At 47.8% G+C, this 27520-nt stretch overlaps 1 protein-coding gene across 1 annotated transcript; it reads right to left on the bottom strand.

Moving 5' to 3' along the window:
• Window positions 1-9898: 9898 nt before the first annotated feature.
• On the bottom strand, window positions 9899-22554 carry ST6GALNAC4 (ST6 N-acetylgalactosaminide alpha-2,6-sialyltransferase 4). The gene is made up of 6 exons (XM_018565507.1): window positions 22461-22554; window positions 20051-20093; window positions 16647-16796; window positions 13652-14061; window positions 12486-12593; window positions 9899-10104 (listed from the first exon to the last, which is right to left on the bottom strand). The coding sequence occupies exons 2-6, from the start codon at window positions 20060-20062 to the stop codon at window positions 9918-9920; spliced, it is 867 nt and encodes a 288-aa protein (XP_018421009.1). The 5' UTR covers window positions 20063-20093; window positions 22461-22554; the 3' UTR covers window positions 9899-9917.
• Window positions 22555-27520: the final 4966 nt, after the last annotated feature.

The raw sequence follows: 27520 nt of genomic DNA, 5'->3' as shown, positions 1-27520 counted from the left end.
CGCGGTTTACTGAGCTTTGGGTCACGGGAGAACGCTAGTTTGTGTCCTCCCGTTACCCTAAGGAGAAATATGGGGAAAAGCCCTGATCCCATAGTTCTCCTTTAATTGTGTATAAAATTTGCCTGCTAGTTTTAACCTGCAGAACCATTATTCTTAATGTGTATGTATAGCCAACACTTTTTTTAGTTTTAGGTACAGGGAGGAAGAGGGTACATTTCCCAAAGTGAGTTATCTCTAGAACAGGTGTGTCCAATATTAACCAACACACAGCAAATTTGAATTCCTATCTGTCACGTACCTGATGTGAGTCTGAGATGACGAGAAGGACCTTTCCTGGCAGCACTGGTCTGAGCGCCCCTGAGGGTGGAACATTGTCGAATGGACTGCGTGAGGCAAGGGTGCCACTGGGTGGAGATACTGAAGACAGCAGGTAGTCAGCCAGAAGCGTGCAGGATATCAGATGGGCAGAGTCAGAGCCGAGCCAGGTCAGTAACTGGCGAGTTGTTCAGTACAGAATCAGAAGACGGAAGCTGGGTCAGGACAAGCCGTGCAGGATAAGTGGTACCGGGTCAGGAGTCAGAGTAGTGGAACAGGTGGAGAGCAGCAGAGTCAAAAGATCAAGTCGGGTCAGATACAGGAAACATCAGGAATCAACGCTGGACACTAGCTGAAGAACTCTCAGCACTGAGTGCTTGCAGGATACAAGTTTAAATAGGCCTTTTGACACCATGATTAAATGTGAGCACGTGCATGCCAATCTGCGTGAGCACTGTTGCACGTGAACACGCGCATCAGCACCTGCGCGCATGTACACGATTATGAGCAATATTAGCACAAAAATGTCTCACACGTGCATGCACAATGGCTCTCACAGTACCTGTTCTATGACTGCTTGCTGGGCTTCCCTGACACTATCACTTTTTGTCTCGTTGACAGTGGTCACTAGGATAGAGGGTCTAACCATGTGGTTGTCAACTTACATGCCAAAGGATGCCTCAAATGCAGCCCCTCATGTCTCCAAAGGTTCACATACAGGGGTGTAACTAGAAATCACAGGGCCCCAGAGCAAAATTTTGTATGGGGCCCAGTGATTGCTAGTCATGCCACTTGCAGAGCCCCAGCGGAGTGACCCTGCAGAGCCCACCATACACTCTCTATAGTGGGCTCTGCTGGGTCTGAGATCTCTTACCTGTCAGCGCCTCTGTGGTCGCCAGGCCCCGACTCCTGTTCCGTCCCCGACTCCTCTGCTATCGACAGGCCCCACCTTCTCTTACATCACTGGCCCCACCTGCTCTTAGGTCGCTGGCCAGTTATGTAAGAGGAGGCGGGCCCCGCCTCCTCCATTCCGAACACCGCCCTCATCTGCTGCAGCTGCTGGCTATCACTGACACAGCTCCGCAGCGGCTATGAAGGGAAATGCGCCGTGGCCGCTGCTGGGCTGTGTCAGCCAGCACCCCCACATGCCATAGCGACCCAGGCCGGGCCCCCCTGTGCCCGGGCCCCATAGCGGCCGGGATAGCTATGGCGATTGTTACGCCACTGGTCACATATAATATATTATAGATAGAATTTACATGGACATGCTACTGAAAACTCTCATAGACTTGAGGCTTACTAAACGACAGGTCAGAGTGGTTGAAGACTGAAATCATGCTGTCTGAGACAGTCAGAGACTAGGAAAATGTTACATGAAACTGCCAGAGATTACTGCTAATAAATCAATGCTCTCACTACTGACTGCTGGAGCTGTCAGAGTTTCTTACCCTTCCTCCTCCAGTTGGCTGCAGCATGGTTTGTTTGCATATGTCTGACACTGTGGGGTTGATTTACTAACCTTATAAACAAACCACGAACATGTATACACCTCTGCAGTGTGTTCCCTCCCAGCATGATCTATGGGTGGAATCTAAACACCTTTGTAATGTGTACACACCCAGCAGGTGTGTTGTGCAAAGCCCTGAATGAATTCCAAGGTGATGTTGGGTAAATTAGCTCTATGTTGTGTTGCTTGCGTTGATGAATGCAGGAATGTAAATGCATGAGCTAACCATTTTTGTCTAAACTGTGAAGCAGCATTATATATGCATCATGTGCATGATTTTTCCATATATGGCATTAGTGGAAATATGCTTTTAGAGACTTTTTGGTTGATAAATACGTTTTGCTGTGTGAAAATCACACGCACCTAGTGCGTGCGTGTGTTTAGGTTAGTAAATCACCCCCATAGACTTCAATAAAAGAAAGAAGAGACTCCAGATGCCACAATTGGCTTCTCTGACAGTTTGGTGTCTTTTTGACCTCTTCTTTATGTTTTAGGCCTCATTCTTGCTATTTACATTTTGCTGTGTGAAAATCACACACACCTGGTGTGTGCGTGTGTTTAGGTTAGTAAATCACCCCCTGTGTGTTCCTCTTTGGTGATCTCTTATGACCAAACCCATAAACATCATCATTCTGCAACTACTGACAAAACCTCTGAAAAATTCCTGTCTCAGAGTGATGATGCAACACCAGTTCAATATTAAACCATCAGCTGGTCCATTTAGTCTCTGCACTTGTGTGTATTCAGATCTACCAAGTGCTCTGTTGTTGTTCCTCTTCTCTGTGTATGACCCTGGCTCTGGCTGAATGATCTCCTGGTTCCTGACTCTGGATATTGTTTCCGTTCATTCTGCTCTCAGTCTTCCCTGACCTGGTTCGGCTAGCTACCCGTTTGGCATTTGACTTCTGGCTTGGCATCGACAACATCCTGAACTTTCTCCAATGTTTTTGCCCTTTATGTTTGTTATTTTCCATAAACTCCTTTGATTTTTAACCTGCACTTTAGTTTCTGTCTGATTTCTTGGTTCCCTAACAGGGGCCCGAGTGCCACACTCCAAACAGCAAAGGGCCACATGTGCTGCCCTTGGGCTGCAGGTTGGGCACCATGGGTCTAAACTAGGGATGTCGGCTCCATGCTTTTTCGTCAATTGTGATGAGAGAGCATGGAGCCGACTTCCCGGCCAATCAGGAAGCCGGGCAGCATGTAATAACGCGCTGATCAGCTTCCCGATTGGTCGGGAAGCTGTCCAATCAGGAAGTTGGGCGCCGTGTAATGACGCAGCGCCCGGCATTCTGATTGGCCGGGAAGCCGGCTTCATGCTCCCTCGTCATCTCATGACGAGGGAGCATGGAGCCGGCCTCCCGGCCAATCAGAAAGCTGGGCGCCGCGTCATTACACAGCGCCGGGTTCCTGATTGGCCAGCAAGACGACACCGGCTGGGTACCAGAGGAAGACCGTTCCAGGCTGGAGGTGAGAGGAGACAGGCTGGGGCGGCTTTCTTGTTAATCGGGAATCCGGGTGGCGAGTCTTTACACGCTGCCCGGCTAATCAGGAAGCCAGGTGGCGAGTCATTACACACCACCTGGCTTCCTGAATGGGATTTCCGGTACTCGGTAATTGGTATCGGCGAGTAACGTAAAAAAAATATCGGTTTTGGTACTCGGTACCAAAATACCGGTATTGGTGCATCCCTAGTCTAAACCCTTATCCACAGTATCCAAAACTTTATTAAAACAGTGATACCATCACATAGGGGTTGATTTACTAACCTTATAAACACACCCCGAACATGTATACACCTCTGTAGTGTGTTCCCTCCCAGCATGATCTATGGGTGGAATCTAGACACCTTTGTAGTGTGTACACACCCAGCAGGTGTGTTGTGCAAAGCCCTGAATGAATTCCAAGGTGATGTTGTGTAAATTAGCTCTATGTTGTGTTGCTTGCGTTGATGAATGCAGGAATGTAAATGCATGAGCTAACCATTTTTGTCTAAACTGTGAAGCAGCATTATATATGCATCATGTGCATGATTTTTCCATATATGGCATTAGTGGAAATATGCTTTTAGAGACTTTTTGGTTGATAAATACGTTTTGCTGTGTGAAAATCACACGCACCTAGTGCGTGCGTGTGTTTAGGTTAGTAAATCACCCCCATAGACTTCAATAAAAGAAAGAAGAGACTCCAGATGCCACAATTGGCTTCTCTGACAGTTTGGTGTCTTTTTGACCTCTTCTTTATGTTTTAGGCCTCATTCTTGCTATTTGGCCGCCATTTTTACATATCATTTTACATCAGTGTAAAAAAACTGGCAGGTGCCATGTAGTGCAAGTCAGGATTTTTACAGTCTTTATAAAAATGTCACTCAGGGGATCTGTACAACTGAATCTCCTTAGAACCAAACCAGACCCATATTAGTAAAACATCCAATCATTTTATTGCAAAATAAAAGTGACACAAAAATATCTTTGCATTATCCACAGGTAAAAAAGGCACATTCACCTCTATCACGTCTCTAATACTGCGATCGGAGTGACTGATAAGCACATAGAAAAATATCAATTAAAAAACAAACTTGTTCTTATCTCAACATAAAACCTAACAAATCAAAACAGCTCAAAATACTTAAATACACTTAAAAAAAAAAGATTGACCAGCAGCATACCCAAAATCGGTATTTCGGATTTAGTTGGATGCTAGCTAGTTGATTCATCTACTTTTTAAAGGTTTCAGGAACTTCTGCAGCAAGGTCTTTTTTACCAGTTCCCAGCTCCTCCCACCTCAGACCCCCCCCTGACTTGGCTTCGTAATGGCTTGATGCAGAGGACAGTGCTGGGAGATCTAGAGAAGGGACATCAACGCTGGCATCCCAGTGAGTTATAGAAGCCACTGAGTGACTAAAACCATTGTCATCCATCCATAACTAAAATATCGGACACTGGTGGGCTGACCCTTTAAAAGCCCCAACCAGCCACCAACATAAAAGATGACAAAGTCCCACACTGAATATGCAAATTAGCACTTAAAAGTCTTGAGATAATACTGATAATGATACAAAGGGGCTATTTGCAAAGGGTGAAAATTAACATTTTTAGAGACCGGTTGACTGTTTTCCCGATACACTAATTGGCCGTTCAATCCATTATAAATGTCATGATAAAACAACAGGCGAACAGGCTCCTGCGTACAAGCCAATGGAGTACAAATTTCAGAGCAATGCTACTTTTAAGATGAATCCCCCCTTGTATATAGCGAGGGGGTGATTCAGACAGATGATAAGCACCTACAAAGAGGCTTCTGGGAGTCTGGTTGGAAAAGACGTCTTTAAAGGGTCTTTCACCTTCCAGTGAGAGAAATGGACCATTCCAGCTTAGTGGTGCTGTATCCTGTGGGGTGATTGGTAATATAAAAAAACGTTGTTAATATAAGGACACTACTGAAAAGCAAAGAACAAAATGCAGATAGACCAAACTATAGGACTGATGGTGGTCTTAGATATGGCATAATCATTATGTAATCCCACCCTTTAGATTGTAAGCCCTCAGGGCCAGGGCCCTCCTTACCTTCTTGTCTTGAATTGTATTGTGATTATGTCTCCCTTATATTGTAAAGCGCTGCGCAAACTGTTGGCGCTATATAAATCCTGTATAATAATAATGGGCACCCGGAGACACCTTCGGCTGAGAAATAGAGCCAATAATTGGACAGGTTCAAGGGAAACTTTTTTCTTTTTAAGTTAACAAATTAGTAAACCGATGTCTTATAACCTTTTTTAATTACCTGTTTAGATTCTTTATTTTTACAATGAACGTTTATTGTTTAGTACACTGCTGAACTCAGTTTTCATAGAATGCAAGGCATTCTGATAATAAAGCCCAGCATTGCCGTAAAGGAGAACATATAACGTGCCCTCCCGTGACCCAAAACTCAGTACATAGCGGGCTACTGCTCGCTATATGCTGAGAACGCCGCAGCCGGGACGGATCCCGACACTACTGTCGAGATCCATCCCATTGGCTGATTGACAGCTAGCTCAGCCTCTCTAGAGGTGGATCCAGCTGTGCCCGCCCCCTCCCATGTCTGTTCCTCCAGTCAGTGCTGGAGGATTGGAGAGGGGGGGAATCCCTGTAGGGAGCCGTGACTGATAGTCACTGCTCTCTGCAGGGAGAGGATCAGGGAGTTAGCGATGGCGGTGTGTATTCGCCGACTTCCCGATCAATAGAGCCAACCTGTGACAGCTTCAGTGTCACAGGCCGGCTTGAATTATGGGAATGAGTGTTTTTCACTCACCCCATAATTCCCCTTTAATGCTTCCTGGCAGATTGTGTTAATTCACTGATTAAAGTTACTTGTTGCCAGGCTATGGATATTTACACTGTCCTAACATGTGTGCAAAGAGAAGTGGGTGACTTACCCCTCCTCTGGCCATTCAGGGTGCTAACAGAGAAGTGAGCAACTTACTCCTCCTCTGGCCATTCAGGGTGCAAACAGAGAATAGGGGGACATAACCCTCCTCTGGCCATTCAGGGTGCTAACAGAGAAGTGAGCAACTTACTCCTCCTCTGGCCATTCAGGGTGCAAACAGAGAATAGGGGGACTTACCCCTCCTCTGGCCATTCAGGGTGTCCTCAAACAAAACTACTGCACAGACATTACTCTTCAGCTTGACAGAGAGTTCATGTGACTGGCTGTAGGGAGGGTAGAGGAAAACTGGACTCTCCTGACACCCCCTAATGCAAGGTGGAAAGATAAAGGTCAAACCAGACGTTCGAACCCATCTCATTAAACGTTCTCCCCCCATATAATCAGCTGATGGACGTCTGCCAGACCCACATATATGAAATATTGACCTGTTTCCGCTGTGAGAATGTTATTTCACTTCTACAGGAAATAAGTGAAGTATTTCCAATAATGGTAAACAAAAAAAAGTTTCAAAAACTTAGCTGGAGTTGATTGCCTGCCTACTTGGCTACTAGGTTAGCACTGCTCTACTGCTGGGTACTAATGATTGTAATGAGTATATCATAGAGTATGTAAGAAAACAAGGACCCCGTCCCAAGAACTGGCTTTCTTAAAGTGACTCTGTCCCCACAAAAAATAAGTCTAAAAAAACCCTCCTTTCAAAACAAGATGAATAATGGGGTTTCCTATAAAGGAGAACCCCGCCCGAGGAACTAACTAATGAACGATGTGAGAGAGAATGACTGGCTTGTAATGTTTTGTTGATGCTCCACCAATTTAAGCTGCCAAGCCCATTCTGTCCATGATGGCCATGTCAGGTCAATGGCCCCACCCAGTCACCAAGGAAGGCCGGGCAGAGGAACTATGGCACAGGACGTCAACACAGCAAAGCAGAGACATAAGCAATGTTCCTTCACACTCAATGCCAATTGCTTCCCCATCTAAAACCTCGGGGAGGGGGCTCTTTTAAGACCGAGTGTTGTATTGAATAAATAATACATGACAAATGTAAAGTACCTGAAGGGATTTCCTTCTGTACACAATAAATGGAAGTAATAATAAAACAAAGCATACAAGAGCACACTCCCGCACACACACACACAAACCCATGTCAACTTAAAGGGCCAGTAAAACTTCACTGTATAAAATAGAAACTAATTCCATTAACTGAATAAGCATGTAAAGGTTTCAGAAGCTTATCTGAATGTGATTGAAAAGAGAACCTGTAACAAGAGAAAAAACTGGGACAGGTTAACTCCCCAGAATTTCTGTAAAAATACAACCTGGCTTAGGCCCATGCCAGATGGACAATTCTGTCACCAGCAACATAACCATTAAAATTCAACTTATATTATCTACAGAGTGACTTCCAATAATGAGAATAAAAACTGCAGAGATTCTGCTGATGGCGAATAGTCACCGGGAACAGAACCAGAAGTCTGACATGACCTTCATTGAAGCCCAACTCCAGCCAAAACTTTTGAGGTCTAGTTCACATGTGCCTTGAGACTGAACTGCTTCTGAAACGCTTGTAGCGTTACTTCACGTTTCAGACACATTGTAGATTGTGGAGGCGTTAGCAAGCAACTTCTGAACATCTGAAGGAAAAGAAGGAAACACCCTTACTGTAGCACTCCGCATGCGCATACCAATGACCACATTTGACTTGAATAGAGGCGTTTAGCAAGCTTTGCATGTTGTGACGCCTGCCAAACATAGCAGGCAAGATCAAATTTAACACATAGCCTCTCAATAGGTATTTCTTGAATACATTGTTCACCTGCTGTGTATGTAAAGTTGTTTAACAGGAGCTGTTACGCCATCTGTAAGGATCAAAAGGCCTGTTTTGCGTGGCTGCCGGAAGGGGGTTCAGCTTGGTCGGGAGTGGAGTTGTTAATTATTCCCATTCTGCATTCCCTCTGAATAAGGCGGTGCTGACGTGATGACGTCAGGGCTTCCTGAGATGAAAGTAATAACGGTCTAACCGAAGTAGCGAGATCCACCCCCTCTTTCTGTCCTATATCCTATCCGAATCTTTCCTTCCCCCCCCTTTATTCCTTTCTTCTTTTTCCCTCTCTGGGACTCTGTGTTATTATGTTTTTCAACCCACACTAATATGGAATGTTGTATTTTTGAGCTGAGTAGACGTTAGTAATCTTACATTACGGTTGCTTCAACCTGACTCCGTTAGGTTGTTCATTATAGTTTCCTCTCTTACCATGTATTACAGGACCACATGTAGTATTATCTGTTACCTATGTTGATCACCTGTATTGGCAGTGATGTGTATAATGCATGGTCCCGTAGTTATGTCTACTGACCCATGTTTGTAATAAAAACTTTGAAATGAAAAGTAATAGTGGTCGTTATAGAGAACAGTCACCTACTGCACGCAGGGGTGACAGGTCTGCTCCACGGGAACTGCTGGGACCCGACCATGTGCAATCTGAGTTTGCAGTTGTGCTCCTCCATCATGCGCAATCTTTGTTCAAACTAAAAGCACTATCTGCATGGACAAACAATTTAATATCTATCTATAAAATATCATTTCTGCCCGGAGGTGGACTTTAAGCCCTCATTCACACTGTAATCGGCCGGCACGTACAGCTCCGCGCTGCGTCAAGGTCCGTATTGGGCAGCTCCCGGGAAGGACAGGTGCTGCGTGTGATTAGTACGCAGCCCCTGTCCTTCTCTATGGGACTACGCGGCCATACGCCCCCCTATGTTCACCCGCCCTGCACGTCCGTACGGGCGCGGGTGAGCGTACTCGTACGCTGACAGAATGGATCCTGTCTGCGTCCGAGCCAGGAAACACGCACCCCTACGAACCTGCACTTTAGGTGAGCGTAAGGGGGGCGTACGGTTGCGTAGTCCCATAGAGAAGGACGGGGGCTGCGTACTAATCACACGCAGCGCCTGTCCTTCCCGGGAGCTGCCCGATACGGCCCTGCACGCAGCACGGAGCTGTATGTGTCCGCCGATTACAGTGTGAATGAGGCCTAAAACTATTAGGTCTGAATAGAGCAGGGAAGAGCTAGAACCTCTTTCAAGTTTTAGCCAGAGTTGAGCTGTAAGAATGGCAATTCAAAGAATAATACTGATGAGTTTATAGCTGATTTGCGATTGGCTCCCAATGCACATCTATTGTGTGCTTTGCATTGTAACTTTGAGCCCATTTGTTCTTTGCTTGGCCTTTCTGCATAAGGCAGCGTGTGGATGCTAATAAAGGAGCAGAATACTCTGCGTGGCGCCTGATCCTGGCTACAGTACTAAATGTTGGCTAGCCAAGCTGAAATACTGCATCCACATCACCTAATAATACTGCTAATAAAAGGATTGGCCAAACCTGCTATCATGTTTATGTGCCTCCACTTACTTTACCTACTCCTCAACCAAACATTGTCAGACAGCAAACCTGACAAGCACCTTCGGAATACCATGAATGTAGGTGGACATGATACAGAATGGCTCTTTCCTTGAGGTGTCAAGATAGTCTGATTTTTCCGCTCCTTTCTGTCTTTTCAGAGACTGGCAAACCCTGCGATCCCACCAGAAAGTTGACGGCGCCGTATGTACGTGTGGTAAAATGGCTGCACAAGAGCTGCACACGGTGGAAGGGGGGATCTGGCCCTCAAGTTGCCCACGAGGGGTGCATAAAATGGATGCGTTTTTTGTTGGCCCAGCGGGAGAAGACGGCTTTCTCCGTGATGAAGCGGTGCGCCCCTCGAGTGGCCCTCTCGTGCATCAGGTACGTGGTACATTCGTCCAGCCTGCCCTTCTCATAGTAGTGGTAAGGCACCGGGGGGTGTGAGCGATCCCTGTAAGAACACCAGAGTATAAACCCAAGAACAAAATATAATACATTACAGCTTACTAGTCCTTAGATGTGGTGGCTGCATTAGTCACACACTTCCTGTCCAAGGGTGACAACAAATGCTCATTGTACTATATCTATGGAGGAGCACAGTGTTGTCACCCTAAGGTACGAACTATTTATGACTACAGAACACCCTCCCCTGCTTGTTTTGTACCAGACACAAGGAAGTAAATAGAAGACTTATGTTAGGGTTTATATAACTTTTAAAGAACAAAGAGAAGAGGGCAAGAGTCAGCTTTAATCGTGCCAGCCACCATGGAAGTAAAGATAACCCATGGAGCTGTTTCCAGCAATCAACCATAAGAGAAACCTTTGTTAGGGATTGGCATTCTTGATCCCTACTTTTGAAAATGTTATTTCCCCGGCTGTCAGCATCATCAAATGGTTGTAGTACTTTCTAAGTCTAACCTGGGACAAGTATTCAGATTTAGAATTCTGTCGTCATTGGATTCAACCAAAACAAGCATGCAGCAAATGGAAGTCCGGGAAAAGTCCCAAAGGAGCCTTGTTGTGGGTCAGAGACATAAGCCCCTTTCAGACAGGCGCTGCCTGTTCAGATCAGCAGGGGAACCATGCACAGATTCCCTGCTGATCAGAACAGAACAGAACCTGTGTCACTTGCGATCAAAGAACAATCTGAACTAACCCGACCCATGTTAGTTCTGTAGGGAGTTGGGTGTAAGCGGACATGTGTGTGTTTACATCAGATTACCTCTGATCCGTCTCGATCAGGTCCACCAAAACAGAACTCCGTTCCGTGTTTTGTTTCCGGACCTAGGCAGAGTCCGGGGGTAAACAGACACAGGTCCATTTACATCTGGCTGCCCATAGAGTAACATTGGGCTCCCGATCAGATCTTCCTTGCAAAACAGACCAACCGCCTTAAAGGTCCCTTAGAAACGATTGCAACCAAAGCTTCAGCCAATTAGCATTCTCAAAAGGAAAGGTAAATTACATGTTTTTCTTATAGCAGGCTTCAATGTCCATTAAATAAAGTATCTACAGCCCTCTGACATGTTTGTTTCTAATAGCCTGCTCATTATTGTCTGGCACAGGTCACATAGGATGTTTGCTCCAGCTTTGTTCCCCCCCCCTCACTCCGCACAGTAGAGCTGCCGCCTCATCACATGTTTGCTGGTAATAAAGGTGTTAATTAGAATCCCTCAATGCCATATCTCCTTTGACTTAGTAACACCACCATGGCAACCCTATTGCAAAAGACTTATTGTTGGAAGAATGAGCCCACCGCTATTGTTTTAGTTCCTGAAAGAGACGGCTTAAGAAAACAAAAGGAAATGCCAAATGGCTTGGGGCTTTGATAAGAACTCTCAGAGGACAGGAAAAAGGAAATCAGAAGGTAAAAGGTTATATCTGCCAAATGACTTCATACAGCTAATGCATTTTAACAGACCAGATGTACAAGCATGTAGCAGCAGACTATCCATTGTCCATGCTCAAGCCATTTTGTGGACCCCCTCCCCCCCCCGCCAGGATGAGGCCATGTCATAAGAAAGGAGTTGGTTCCGGCCTGACAGTTGTGAGCAGAAAGCAACATGAAGCTCTAGAATTGCAGGCATGTGTATGGCTTAATGTACACTGTCGGAACACCACAAATTCCAACGTCAAGCACTTTGCCAAGTCCTTGCAATGTCACCCTCCACTGAGACTCAGCCTACAAGTGGAACTGCTAATGCTAGACAGCATACACTGCAACTGTGCCTCCGTCAGCAAATCTGCCCAGTTTACCTTAATGTGAGTTCTATGTAATGCATCGAAACTGGATTCCAGTGCGTTCCACACAGGTATGGCTTCCTGACGCCTATATTAAGTCAATTCCTATCAGTCTATGTACTGTATGACCAGATAGGCTGGTCCGAATTAGTGGCTGAATTTAGACCAGGGCTGGACAAATCCCAGGAGCCAGATAGCCATTGCTCCTTCGAAAGTAAAGTTGGCGCCTAACTTTTAAGGTTTTCTCTAGTTGTTTTCAATGCAGATGGCTCCTAAAACAATTCTGCTGGCTCCTGGATTGGACAGACTGGCTCCTGAATTCCCTAATAATTTCTCCACCCCTGATTTAGACCATGCTGACACTTTCATTGTTCAGGGTCTCCGAGACAGCAAGGGAATGTGTTTAGGAATTCCTCTTTGTCACAGGCAGGGGTTCCCAGATCACCAACAAAAATGGACGGGGGTGGATGTGTGCCCTATAGCAATGCCATGATGAGGTGTCCTTTGTTCTTTGCATACATTTCAAGGCTTAATTTCAACAGGAATATGATTTAAAGAAAAGTGGGACATTTTATTCCACCTCACCCATACCTGCAATAGTTCTCGCTGACCATCCCATAGACAGAGACCTCGTCGCACAGCTCCATGGCCAGAATCATTGTGAACCAACCAGTGCTCAGAAAGGTACCAGACATCGCCCTGCAAAATGAAAAGGAAGAGCTTAGGCTTCCATTCACTGAGCTGAACATCAAGTTGCTGGAAAGTTGTAAATAAAACCTGCCGTGGGAAATATACATCAGCTGCCATTTCCAACCTCTCCTCCTAGCAGTGAATAACAGTTCCTAAAGCTAGCCCCCCAACCCCCACCTTCCATTATAGCACATGTAAGGTCATTCAGGGCTACCTATGAAAGGACAAAGGAAACAAGTTCAACCAGTATTTAGGCCTGGTTCACACCTGTACGTTTTGTAGCGCGTTCAACGCTCTACGAACGCTCTACAAAACGCTCAAACATTAAATTGTCTATGGGTATGGTTCACACCTTGGCGTATTTCAGCCCGCCTGAACGCGCTACAAAACGGCCTACGCCTGAAAAGGTACATGAGCTTCTTTGCAGCGTTTTTGTCGCGTGTTTCCATTGGGATACAGCCAAGCGAATCGCGGTAAAAACACGCGTTACGAAACGCGCAACAAACACGCATATTCGATACGCCTAGGTGTGAACAGAGCCTTAAAGGAGAACTATGGGGTCAGGGCTTTTCCCCCTAGTTCTCCTCAGGGTAACGGGAGGACACAAACTAGCGTCCTCCCGTTACCCTAAGCTCAGTATACCGCGAGCTACAGCTTGTGGTATACTGAGACGCCGCAGCCGGAGCGAATCCCGACATTGATGTCGAGATCCGCCCAGCTGCGTGAGTGACAGCTGGCTCTGCCTATCTAGAGGCAGAGCCAGCTGTACCCGCCCCCTCCCCCGTCCGCTCCGCCAGTCAGCGCTGGCGGATCGGAGCGTGGAGGGGGGAATCCATCCCCTCCCCTGTCATGGCAGACAGCCGTGACAGGATCGAGAAGTGAGCGATGTGTTCGCTCGCTTCACATGTGTTCGCTCACCTCCCGATCTACTGAGCCGACCTGTGACAGTCTCATTGTCACAGGTCGGCTAGAACTATGAGGTGAGTGAAAAGCACTCTCCTCATAGTTCTCCTTTAAGCACTGGATAAAATGGATTCATGGGGTATAAGAGAAAGTTGCACACTTACCTGTTCTTGCCTGTCTCATTCTGAAATATATGGTCGCAGTGCATCATCATATTCTGTGTCAGTATGTAGACGTTCACTCCGGGATATCTGCCTTTTGCCTGCAATAAGGCTCGATAGGTAATCCCATGGTCAATGTCCATCTGCCTAGGAGGACCCCAGATGACGTACACCGTCTCGTGGGCTTGCTGGAAGAAGTAGGTCTGGTTACGGAGAAGGAGTGGAACGCTGGTATGGGACACAACTCTTAGCGTGCTACGGCTGCCCACATCTGATTCATAGCCAACCGTGGGAGCAGTGTTCATTCGCAAGACACACTCAGCCTGGTCTATCTGTGGCCCCAGGCCAGAGCCGAGCATCTGGCCAGAACTGGACACCACCGAGCACGTCTGGCATAGGTTTCTGACCAGTGGCTGTGGGGAATAAAACAAACACTTCAATAAGAAAACCAATACATGTGCCTTTTAATGCAGATAGTGTACGTAGCTTTTTGACTTTAGTAGATTTTCACTTGGTATCAGCCTCTGGTAATCCCATTACGCTGAACACATACTAAAAGGTGCCCATACACCTGCCGATTATCGTACAATAATCGCGGGTGATCCCGCGATCGTACGATAATCGGCAGGTGTATGGAAGGCGTGCGACCGTTTCTACTGTACGGTTGCACGTCTTTTGTCTTCCGAGCACGCTTAAAACCCGCCGAAAATCGCAAGAGTGAGCGCACACTGCCCACTCAGCATTGGAATCATCGGAAGCCCTCCCCTCAGCGGGGAGGGCTTGCGATGATCGCAAGTACGATCTGCCTGTCCAAGATGGGCAGGTCGTACGAGATTTTAATTACCTTACAACCATCGCACCACAAAAGCGAAGGTGTATGGCCAGCTTAAGAGAGCGAGTGGTAGTAGTTACAGCCAGCTGTGCTGCAGTACACATGTGCTGACACTGAACATGCTGATAGAAGGAGACAGCTTAGAGGGAGAGGAGCTTATAAGTGTTCTGCTGCTCCTTCATTGTCCAACCACAGGTTGGGGGCGGGATGGTGACCGATCTATATTTCTTACTGCACTAGAGAAAAGCTGCTGACTAACACGCTTGAGCTGTCTGGCAGGGCCTTCAAAATCTCACGAGATGGGTGGACACAGATACAAATCCTCCCAGTTATGTATTTTTTCCATTGATTTAGTTGTTTACCTGGGACACCCTTAAATCCCTTTTTATCTTCTTATCACTCTTGATAAAAGTCTCAGGACATGCGTTACCTGGTCTGCCACTGCAACTACGAGCGGTTCTGACTCTCCCCACTGGGTTTTTAATTCATCTAATTTTAAAGTGGGTGGAACAGAGGTGGGAACAACACTGTTCTAGGAGTAGCTTTAAAGGAGAACTATGGGGTCAGTGCTTTTCCCCATAGTTCTCCTAAGGGTCACGGGAGGACACAAACTAGCGTCCTCCCGTCACCCTAAGCTCAGTATACCGCAAGCTACAACTCCCGGTATACTGAGACGCCGCAGCCGGAATGGATCCCGACAATTCTGTCTGGATCCACCCAGCTGCGTGAGTGACAGCTGGCTCTGCCTATCTAGAGGCAGAGCCAGCTGTACCCACCCCCATCCCGTCCGTCCGATCGGACAGGGGGAATCCCTGCAGGGAGCCGTGAGTGACAGTCACGGCTCTCTGCACGGATAGATTGAGAAGTGAGCGAGCGACGGTATGTGCTCGCTCACTTCCCGATCTACTGAGCCGACCTGTGACAGTCTCATTGTCACAGGTCGGCTCAGATTATGAGGCTGAGTGAAAATCACTCGCCTCATAATTCTCCTTTAATAAAATGGCAATGTGGTTTTGGATGCAACTAGTCTAAGTATCTGAAGCGTCATTTAACCCCCTGTACGCCAGAACCCTCAAAGAGAGGGAGGAGCAGCACTAGGGGCCAATCAGGTGTACTGCAGTGCACATAAGCTTACAGAAACATGAGGCAGGGGGAGAAGAGGAATGAGCTCACCGGCCTGGTGGTGCTCCATCAGGTTGGGGCACGGGTGAGACCAGGCTCTCCTACCTCTACCTGTGGAGATCCCATCGTGGAGTCATCAAGATACAACAGGCTCCACCTATATATTAAATATCTCTTTTGGGTAAACTTGCCCTTTGAAACTTCTAGGGTCTTGAGTGGTAAGATCTATCACTGCATTCCCAGATTCCACAGAAGTTGGTGCAGAGATCTTGTTTCTGGGAGGTCTGAGAGATATAAGAATACACTGGGTGGTTTGGAATATCTATGTTGAGCTGTACATAGACTTTAGAGCAGGGGTAGCCAACATTGTGCCTTGAGGGCAGTTGGATTGTGGCTGTACATCTGACTACCCTCTAAAGCAGGGGTAGCCAAACTGCGGCCCTCCAGCTGTGGTGAAACTACAAATCCCATGATGCATCTCTCTCCGGGAGTCATGTCTGTGGCTGTGATAATCTTGCAATGCCCCATAGGATTTGTAGTTCCACCACAGCTGGAGGGCCGCAGTTTGGCTACCCCTGCTTTAGAGGGTAGTCAGATGTACAGCCACAATCCAACTGCCCTCAATGCACAATGTTTTCAGAGCTTCATAACGTTGCAAGCTCAGGTTTGTCAAACTGACAAGTCTATTTCAGTGAAGAAGAGGGAGCTGATCATGGAGGGAGCTTGGTGCAGAAACACTGTACTTTTATCAGGCATTTCTACTAACTGGGTCTACTTGGAACAACAATATAATGGTCCGTGTCAATGGCTCTTGCTCACATCAAATGGCTTTTGCATTTCCATACAAGTCTATGGGAATGCAAAACCAGCTTGAAGCTTGCAAACTGCAGCTCAAGTGATCCTGTCAATGAATTCTGGAGGATCTCAGAAGCATCTCACACTGATGATAAACGGTTGTCATCAACACAAGCCCAAAGCCCAACGACTCAGACCCTAAGACAGGACTTTCATAAGTGAAATGAGGTCACATCATTTTTTACTCACCTCCCCATCTGGTAGTCGGCTGTATCCCCGGAGCTCTAGTGTATGAGGTAGATAAGATGGCCGGTGCTCCTCTTGCTCATTGACGTTAGCTCTCCTCCAGCACAGCCAAAGGATGGCGCAGAGCAGCAGACTTGCCGCACAAACCCGAGCCTATAGATGAGATGACATCACAGAGCTAGAAGTAGACTTTTTATTTGAGAACAAGGTCATGTAAACACGAGCATATCCTGCTCCAACTTCCTGCTCTGTGCTTCCACTGAAGTGCTATAGCATGAAAGTGCAGTGTTCAGTTTACCATGAAGCAAACCCTTCGCTAAGCACTAGTCTGTACTGAGGCATTCAGCTCAAATTCCCCCTTCACTACTAGCGTCAGGGACCATTGAACCTACACTAGCAGTGCCCCTTGTTATCCCCAATCCATTCTTCCCTGTCTCTTCTCCTACACACAATAGCCAGAACTTCCAAGTTCCACCAGCACTGGAGCCAATCAGCACTCAGTAAACAAGCATTGCTACACCTAAAGCTGAGCCTCCCCGTGCCTCCAGTGTCCTCCATGTCCCCTGAGACTCCTGTGCCACCATGTCCCAGTCACTCATGTGTGCCTCTGTGAGCCCTGTGTCTCTGTGTACCTCGAGTACACTCCTGTTTTTCCGGACTGTCTCTGTCTACAGATGCAGACCCCTGTCCATCCCCTGACACCTTTCTGGCATTGGTAATTATGGGGCTTCAAGTGGACATAAACCTCAGGAAGTGAAGATTTGCTTTGTTATAGGGAACATCTAATAATGGTAACTGTGTCTAAGCTGTACCCTTAAAATGTACCTTTTGTAAAATCCTTCTGAAAAATAGCAGTGCAGTTCCTGGTGTGTGAGGGTGACTAGGCATTCCTGTGTATACATCCTCATAGCCATATATTTGCAGTGTGAGCAGTGGCGTCACAAGTGGGGTGCAGGGGGTGCGGCCCGCACCCGGGTGACACCAAAATGACTGTAAGTCACCCCGCTCTGAAAAGTCGGGCACTCGGTCATGGACCGAATGCCCGAGAGTATTAGGAGAGAGGAGGGAACCCGGCGGCATACATTATCCCGCCGGGTGACTGTCCCCTCCTCTCTCTGCCGGCGTCCATCACCAAGATGCCGCCGGCAGGTATCAGAAGACTGCCGCGCGTGCGCGATGACGTCACACGCATGCGCGGTGACGTCTCGGCGGGGTGACACTCGGTTACCGCTCCGGGTGTCACCCAGCCTTGGGACGCCCCTGAGTGTGAGATCGAAGGCACTGCTGCCTGTGACTCCTGGTCTTAGGAGATGTGGAGTGAGATTTCGTGATACTTAGCTGCTCACTGTTCTCTGTGCTGGAGACTTTGGTATCAGGAAGCAAAACCTTGCCTCTACCAAGATGGCCACCTCCACACAGGAACACAAGGCATGGTAAGTCAGTAATAGGGAAAAGATCAGTTGCAGGGAGTGCCTAGTCCTTTGCCCTCTGCCTGTTTTTTTTTTCAGCGTATAGAGTTCAGTTCCTCTTTAAGGCCTCATTCACACGAGAAACGGCCGGCGGGTACAGCTCCGTGCTGCGTGCACGGCCATATCGGGCAGCTCCCGGGAAGGACAGGTGCTGTGTGCGATTAGTACGCAGCCCCTGTCCTTCTCTATGGGACTATGCGGCTGTACGCCGCCCCACGCTCACCTGCCCTGCACGTCCGTACGGGTGCGGATGTCCCGGCTCGGACGCAGCAGGATCCATCCTGTCGGCGTACGAGTACGGATAGCCGCACGGACGTGCAGGGCGGGTGAGTGTAGGGCGGTATACGGCCCCGTAGTCCCATAGAGAAGAACGGGGGCTGCGTACTAATCACTCCTTCCCGGGAACTGTCCGATACGGCCCTGCACGCACCACAGAGCTGTACGTGCCGGTCGTTTCTCGTGTGAATGAGGCCTAAACATTGTTTTTATCGATCAGGTCTGGGGGCCACCAACAGGAAGGTTTCTCCCTAAGAGAGATGGGAGGGGACATATTTTCACATTGCACAGGACCCCATTTGCAGAAGAGATGAGGGAATGTTTGATTGATTGTGCAGAGTTTTCTAACAGATTGAACATTCTTGGTGTATGATGGCGAACACTTCCAAAGCTCGAATGTGCTCACTATCACTCTACACTATCTCACTATCTCCAAGGTAGTCATCAGAGCCCTGAGCTTCACACTTGACCATGTAATCAGAGCCAGAAATGGGTAATGTATACCCACCTTAGCTGCCATTGCTGACTGACCGGCACAACAGACAGGTAAAGAGTATTTTCAGAACAAAATAGAAACATAATAGGAATGGAAGCCCTCGTATTTCCCTAATGACAACTTTACTTGAAGACTGATCCCCAGGGAGATATCAAAGGCTCTGCAATCATTAAAGGAGAACTATGGGGTAAGTGTTTTTCCCCATAGTTCTCCTAAGGGTCACGGGAGGACATATACTAGGGTTCTCCCATGACTCAAAGCTCAGTATATCGCGAGCTACAGTTCGCGATATACTGAGACCACCGCAGCCGGGACGGATCCCGACATTACTGTCGAGATCCACCCAGCTGCGTGAGTGACAGCTGGCTCTGCCTATCTAGAGGCAGAGCCAGCTGTACCCACCCCCTCCCCCGTCCGTTCCGCCAGTCAGCGCTGGAGAATCGGAGAGGGGAGGAATCCCTGCCGGGAGCGACAGTCGCGGCTCTCTGCTGGGACAGGATCGAGAAGTGAGCGAGTGACGGTATGTGTTCGCTCCCTTCCCGATCTATTGAGCCGACCTGTGACAGTCCCATTGTCACACGTCGGCTCCAACTATGAGGATGACTGAAAATCACTCACCTCATAGTTCTCCTTTAATACAACATTAAATGCATTTTTAGGCCTGGTTCACACCTGGGCGTTTTACAGCGCGTTCCTACGCTCTGTAAAACGCTCAACATGTGAAAACCAATGATTGCCTATGGGCATGGTTCCCACCTGGGAGTTTTACAGCGCGTAGGAACGCGCTGCAAAACGCCCTACGGCCAAAGAAGTACAGGAGCTTCTTTGGGGCGTATTTGCCGAGCGTGACCATTGGGATACAGCCAGGTAGCCCTCGGAAACGCGCGACAAACGCGCATATTCGATAGGCCTAGGTGTGAACCCAGCCTTAGAAATCCAAGCAGAGCAAGCACCTGAATTTAAAATGATATAAGCCTCTTGCAGTCTACAGTGCAGCAGAGCTCCGACTAAAAGGGACTAAAAGGGAAGAAACTGCACAAAGAGCCAATCAGGTATGCAGCAGTGCAATGAACAAACTAATAGGAGGGGGGTCATATTGTTCTCCATGGCTCACTGCTTGTTGTACATGATCATTAAATAAACATTTGATACATTGATAGACTTACTAAGATCTTCATGTTTCATCAGTTACAGAGATTCCCAGGGCCTGAAAAAATAGAAACAAATACACGTGAACATGACTGCGCTGCTCTACATGCATTTCTAATTGAGTGATTTCCATGTTAGTAAATGATTAAAAAGCAAAGCAAAGAAAGACAAAAATGACAGTGGAAAATATCAGTGCACTTCCTGTGCCCGCACCAGGGTTGGGCAATTCCGTCCCTCCAGCTGCTGCGGAACTACAAGTACCACAAGGCATTAGACGGACAGTTACAGGCATGACTCCCAGAGGCATGATGAGATTTGTAGATAAAGCACAGCTGGAGTGCTGGACATGCCCACCCCTGGTCTAGGCACTCCCCATAGCTGTATATCTAGCGGTAATTGGCACTGCTGCCAATTACCGCTAGTATAAGGAGACTGTATGATGTGTGTGTATAGACCTTTTTGTTAGTTTTGGATAGAGTAGGGAGCATGCTGTTTTGCTGCTTATGAACCCCCTAGATAGTTTCACCTTCTCTATTTGTCCTGGCGAGGTATATGAACCACAAAGGCGGCTGAAGAAAATTAGGAATCCTTTGGCAGATAAGACAGATCACATTGCATATTTATCATTATCAAAGGTTTGAAATAAAGGTAAATGGCAGGGATATGGGTGTGCACACCGTGCCTGGTACCTAAAATCCCATGCCAAGTATCCATATGCTAAGTGTACATTGTAGAGTAATCCATTATCCAGGCCAAGGGTCAGAGAAGGAGGGAATTGGAGAGTAATCCGTTATCCAGACCAATGGTCAGGACAGGAGGGAATTGGAGAGTAATCCGCTATCCAGGCCAAAGGTCAGGACAGGAGGGAATTGGAGAGTAATCTGTTATCTAGCTAAAGGGTCAGGGCAGGAGGCAATCGGAGAGTAATCTGTTATCTAGCTAAAGGGTCAGGGCAGGAGGCAATCGGAGAGTAATCCCTTATCCAGGCCAAGGGTCAGGGCAGGAGGCAATCAGAAAGTAATCCGTTACCCAGGCCAAGGGTCAGGGAAGGAGGCCATCGGAGAGTAATCCGTTACCCAGGGCAAGGGTCAGGGCAGGAGACAATCGGAAAGTAATCCGTTACCCAGGCTAAGGGTCAGGGAAGGAGGCAATCAGAAAGTAATCCGTTACCCAGGCCAAGGGTCAGGGAAGGAGGCCATCGAAGAGTAATCCGTTACCCAGGCCAAGGGTCAGGGCAGGAGACAATCGGAAAGTAATCCGTTACCCAGGCCAAGGGTCAGGGCAGGAGGCAATCGGAAAGTAATCCGTTACCCAGGCCAAGGGTCAGGGCAGGAGACAATCGGAGAGTAATCCGTTACCCAGGCCAAGGGTCAGGGCAGGAGACAATCGGAAAGTAATCCGTTACCCAGGCCAAGGGTCAGGGAAGGAGGCAATCAGAAAGTAATCCGTTACCCAGGCCAAGGGTCAGGGAAGGAGGCAATCAGAAAGTAATCCGTTACCCAGGCCAAGGGTCAGGGAAGGAGGCCATCGGAGAGTAATCCATTGTTTAGGTAAAGGGTCATGGCAGGTGGCCATCAGAGAATAATCCATCATCCAGTAAGAGGGTCACTAATAGGAGTTTTCATAGATTACAACAAACTGGGCAAGGGGAGGTTGAAAACACTATCACAAGTGCTCTGCTATAGATCTCTGTCATGATCTACAGCAGCCATTACTGTCTCTGTGCCCAGTTCCCTGATAAGGACACCACTGGCATGATCTACAGCAGCAATTATTACTGTCTCTGTGCCCAGCTCCCTGATCAGGGTGCCACTGGCATGATCTATAGCAAACATCACTGTCTCTGTACCCAGATCCCTGGCATGGTCTATAGCAGGCATTACTGTCTCTGTACCCAGATCCCTGGCATGGTCTATAGCAGGCATTGCTGTCTCTGTACCCAGATCCCTGGCATGATCTATAGCAGGCATTACTGTCTCTGTACCCAGATCCCTGGCATGGTCTATAGCAGCAATTATTACTATTTCTGTGCCCAGCTCCCTGATCAGTACACCACTGGCATGATCTATAGCAAACATTACTGTCTCTGTGCCCAGCTCCCTGGCATGATTTATAGCAGCCATTAATACTATCTCTGTGCCCAGCTCCCTGATCGGGGCACCCCTGGCATGATCTATGGCAGACATCGCTGCCTCTGTGCCCAGCTAATAAATCAGGGCCCCCCTATAACATGTCAAGTCCCTGTGCCCGGGTCTCTAATCATGGCTCCTCTGCATTGGTGCCCGGCTCCTGATAAAGGTTATTCCTGGTCGGTGGCATTGTCGTCCCAGTGCCCGGCTTCGGACGCCTCTGGTATGATGTGTAGCTGGCATTAACCTCCCGGTCCCCGGTTCAACCATCAGGGTATGTCCCCGGTTCACTCACCTCCCCCGGTGCCCGGGCTGGCCGGATCCGGGTACCCCTGGCATCGGCTGTGTTGATGGCGCTGGGAGGAATCCTCGCCCCGGATCAGGAAACTCCAATCCCGCCCCCCTCCGCACATCACCCGTACAGTCTACACTGTGATATCATTGGTAGACCCTCAGTCCTTGTTCTAGGGGGGTGTACAGACCCTCATTCCTTGTTCTGGGGGTGGTAGACCCTCAGTCCTTGTTCTGGGGCTGTACAGACTCAACATTTTTTTGAAGCGTAAAAAGTTTGAGAAGGGCTGGTCTACATGGTGAATGAATCTGGTCGGGAATGGTGGTTGTGGAATGATAATAAGATACAGGGGGAGGGTAGCAGTTGTGGAGTAGGGGAATTAATTTGTCATAGTAAGTATACTGGACTGGGAGGTCCAAGCTGCTGCCCTATCTCCTCCCTGTCTAAAATGCTTGCTAAACAGACTGTACAAGTACTGAAAAAAAACACAGGGAACAACAGTGGTCACAACCATTCTTCTCCTTCCACCCATTCAACCCAATCCTCCTTTTCCTACCCCAACCCCTATTGTCTTGCCTTGTAGAAATAAAAAAGGAGGGGTGGATTCAAGGGAATGAGGGCTGGGGTGGAAATAGGAGGAGTGAGTTCAATGGGTGGAAGGAGAGGAATGGCTGTGACCATTGTTAGGCCACATTCACACAAGAATCGGCCGGCAGGTACAGCTGCGTGCACGGCCGTATTGGGCAGCACCCGCGAAGGACAGGTGCTGCGTGTGTCGGTGAGACCCCACAGGCCTGAGTGGGGCCTCATGTTTAGGTTTCGCCTAAGGCCTCGCAAACTCTAGAGCCGTCACACGGTGTTATTAGTACACAGCCCCTGTCTTTCTCTATGGGACTGCGCTGCCATTACGCAATACGCTCAACCACCCTGCACGTACGCTGACAGGATGGACACGCGTACGGACCTGCACCTGGGGTGAGCGTAGGGCGGCGTACGGCCACGTTGTCCCATAGGGAAAGACAGGGGCTGTGTACTAATCACACGCAGCACCTGTCCTTCCCGGGAGCTGCCCGATACGGCCGTGCACGCAGCACTGAGCTGTACCTGTCGGCCGATTCTCGTGTGAATGAGGCCTACCGCTCCATTTTTTTCAGCGCTTGTACAGGTGGTTTGAGCCCTTTACGTTTAGCCAAGGCAAAAAAAAAAACTCTTGAAAACACCCGTTATGCACCTTTTTCAGAAGCTCTCTTTGAAGTCTGTAGGGGCCAAATTACCAAGACGCTGCGCCACAAAGAAACTCAAGCTACAGGCGTTTTGCTACAAGGAACCAGATCTGAACCCATACGCTCAGGTATGAAAAGGGGTGTCAGGAACCAGATCTGAACCCAGGGCCTCTGCTGTAGCTGGCAGTGGTTCTACCTGCTGAGCCACCTTAGAACCTTGGATAGCTGCTTGCCTGATCTCCTGTGTAATCCTCAGTTAAACCTAGTTTCTGCTGAACTCCTTGCTCCTCCCCTGAACCACCTCTACACTTCCTGTTTGCCAGATTATTGTGCTCCTGCCAATATCTTGCTTCCTTGCTCCTCCTGTGATACAATCCGCTCATACTGCTACCCGTGTACCGACCTTTGGCTGCTGATTCACCGACTACTCATCGTCTTCTACTTCATACTTGATACCTTTTGGCTACTGACCTCGGCTTGATCTCTGACGACGCTTCTACCTGCTCCTTATACTACTACCGTCTGCTTGTGTACCGAACTCGGCCTGTTTGACTACGACTTTGCGTTTCAGCTACTGGACTCCGAGCCTGATCCAGATCGTGACAAGGGGCCATTAAAAACAGTGGGATTCCTCCTGTTGAGCATTGTAGTACTTAGGCCTCATGACCATTTTGTAGCTTGAATCCCTAAGTCTAGTCTAGTCTAGTCTAAGGCATTAAGAGCTGGGTCAGATTTGATGAAAGGCTTGTCAGCTAAGGATTGGTACAGGATAGAGAGGAGGGGTCTTTGTGGGATGTTGAAGTAGAGGTAGATCTACTTAGGTATGGACTGGTTTAATGTATGGTGGTAGTATCTAACCTTAATGTATGGGGGATGAGTCAATGCATGGGTTGCACTGAGGGCCTGTCTTTCCAGAAACGCTCCATCTCGAAATAAGGAGATACATAGTCTAGTGGTAGGCGGTCAATCCATAACGCAACTGGTAGACATCCCTGATGGAAACTCTGCGTTTCCTTCTAAAAGAGTCCGAGGACCTGGTTAGGTAGAGGAATTCATAGCAGTTTTTATCAATCTGGGAGCACAGTGCCCCTTTGGCCTTTGGGGCCTTTAAGCCAGTTCGGCTAACTATTGAAGGTTTCTTGTTTATTGAAGGTGGTCAGGTATGTTCGGAGTGAGGTGAAAAAGCTTTGGGTATGATTGTTTGGAAGACGCTGGATAAGATATGAATCTTTTTTACAAGAACTGTGGCTTATCCCCTTTTTGGAGGTTGTTTGGAGCAAGGCTTAGAGATTGAATGCCCTAAATGTGGTATCAAGGGTTTTTGTTTCTGGCAATGGGAACATTTACTTTGCATATTATCAATGGAACGGCTTGCAAGGTGAAGTTCAATGTGTGTGATTTTGAGTAAATTATTTTAAGATTAGAGATTTGTCCGAATAATTGAAAGCCTTAATTATAGAACTCTCACCAATCATCTTTTCTTCAGCCTGTCCCCCAGGGGACGAAGTGCTACATGCAGGGGCGTCCCGAGGCCGGGTGTCACCCAGAGCGAATACCAGCTGACACCCCCCTGTGACATCTTATTGATACCTGCCGGCGGCCATCTTGGTGATGGACGCCGGCAGAGAGAGGAGGGATAAGTTCACTTGGCGGGATAAGGTATGCCGCCGGGTCCCCTCCTCTCTCCTGAAACTGTCGGGCTCTCAGACTATGACTGGGTGCCTGACTTTTCAAAGGGTGTGACACCAAAATGACATTTTGGTGTCACCCCTCCAATCGACGTCACCCAGCTGCGGGCCACACACACCCCCTTGTGACGCCACTGGTTACATGTACTTTGTCCCCTGGACGGCAGGATGAAGAAAAAGATCAGAGCTAGTGTGATTGAAAGGTCTCCCTCTGTCCCCCATTGGTGTCTGGGAAGGAGACGAATAATTAGTTAGCGCTGATCGACCACGCTTGTGTTTGGCACCAATCGCTTGGCTGAGACCAGCGCCATCACCACGTAAACAGAGGTGGGGGCTTGTCATAGCGACTGCCTGTAAATCATCCGCAGGCACTTTCACAGCAGATGGGGGTGTAAGCTTATTTTTGAAGAAGACCGGCATACTCACCGAACAGGAGGCATGAGAACTGAGCTTAACAATAGGAAGACTCACAAATCCAGCTTCTGGCAGGGAAGAAGCTGAGATGCAGGAATGCAAGAAGGGATTTTACTCTGATTTCCCTGCACATTTCAAGCTTCTTACATTTTGCATTAAAAGCTGCAGTAAGTCAAATGGAGCCATCCTCAATTGCTGGCTGGAGGATGTCCAGCATCATCGAACGCTTTCCTGCTCAGCCTAACTGTCCTAGGCCTGCCCCTTTCATTCATTGGATTTCAGTTCTTTCAATCATGGAGGCTCAGCATCACATGTGGGCGTTATCTAGAATGGTCTGCGAGCAAATGCAGCCCGCATAGGAACATCCACTCCTTAGACTGACATCTAACTATCCCTTTATATGTGCATAGCTCCTTCCAAGAGCCAGCCTACCGTTTGCATCTGGGGATTGGCTCGATGTTCGAGTTCGAATGGAACATCAGCAGTTCGTGTGTTTGGCGAACACGCGAACTGTCAGGACGTTCGGCGGGCTATTCACCCGCCGAGGGCCCCACAAGGTAAAGAGTACAGGTTGAATCTCCCCAGCGGGGGCTACAGAGAGGAATAAAGACCAGGCCAAGGTTCGAACCCTTTAACAATTTCCAAAAGTAGAAAAAACTATTTTGCCTTTATATACCCTTTTTGAGCACATACTGTATCTGCAGTCCTTCCAGGTTGAGAATCAGAACAAGTTATATTTAGATGGGGTTACACATTTCAAGTGTTTTTGTACATTTATTTTTATTAAAGGAGAAGGTACCGCCTCCTGTATTAAAAAAACACGTATTGGTTACTTGCACTTCTGTATTGATTGCTGTATTATGTATCCCACCTAATGTAAAAACTTAATAAAAACTTTGAAACGAAAAAAACGCGTATTGTATATTTTTCATGTAGCGTCATTCTGATGAAACTGCAGACAGGAACACTTTAAAGTAAGTGGATGGAGAGCCCCTCCGCGCTCCCCACAGCAGTCCCGGCCAGATAAGAAAAAAGTGGTGCTCGCAGTGATGAATTACCACGGATGGCGCCGTGCAAACACAGGAAAGTCAGGAAACCACCAGCACTCAGTAGTAAAGATAAATATGTCCCTTTTTATTGGACAGAAAGCGTCACAGACATCCAAATAAACCGACGTTTCGGGGCCGCGCAGGGTCCCTTCCTCAAGGCAGAAAGATGTGACGTGACGAGGAACACTTTGAATACATTTAACCATATGAATGGAGCCGTAGACATCCAAGCAGCCCCGCCGTTAAGAAAATACGCAAACGTTTTTGTGCAGACCCAATCATTTTTAATTCTGAAAGTACAAAATCTGCAGAGAACTGACATTGATGTCACATGTACCCGACAGACCAGGAGAAAGTCAAAGACACTGACCACAGTTAAAGGATCCTATAGCAGAATCATCGAAATAAACTGCTACCAGGACTGTAGAGGCAAAGCTTGATGGATCTTCATTGGTCTGTTGCTGTGATGAGCAGCGTCATATATGTGAGGTGGTGGGCTGGGGATCAAATCCAGGGACCGTCTGCATAAATACCCCACCTCAGCATCAGGAGTCTTTTGGGTTTACTAAAAGTACCTACAATGAACTTCTAGGTACACTATTACAATTCCTAATAGCAACTTATGTTAATTCTACGCCAGGGTATACTTTACGACACACAAAAGGTTTAACACAATAAAAGTTCAGATATAT

Source organism: Nanorana parkeri, unplaced genomic scaffold (assembly GCF_000935625.1).
Source record: "Nanorana parkeri isolate BGI_ZX_2015 unplaced genomic scaffold, ASM93562v1 scaffold854, whole genome shotgun sequence".
NCBI lineage: Eukaryota > Metazoa > Chordata > Amphibia > Anura > Dicroglossidae > Nanorana > Nanorana parkeri.
The sequence above is the reverse complement of the archived record's forward strand: the minus strand, read 5'-3'. Positions and strand labels throughout refer to the sequence as shown.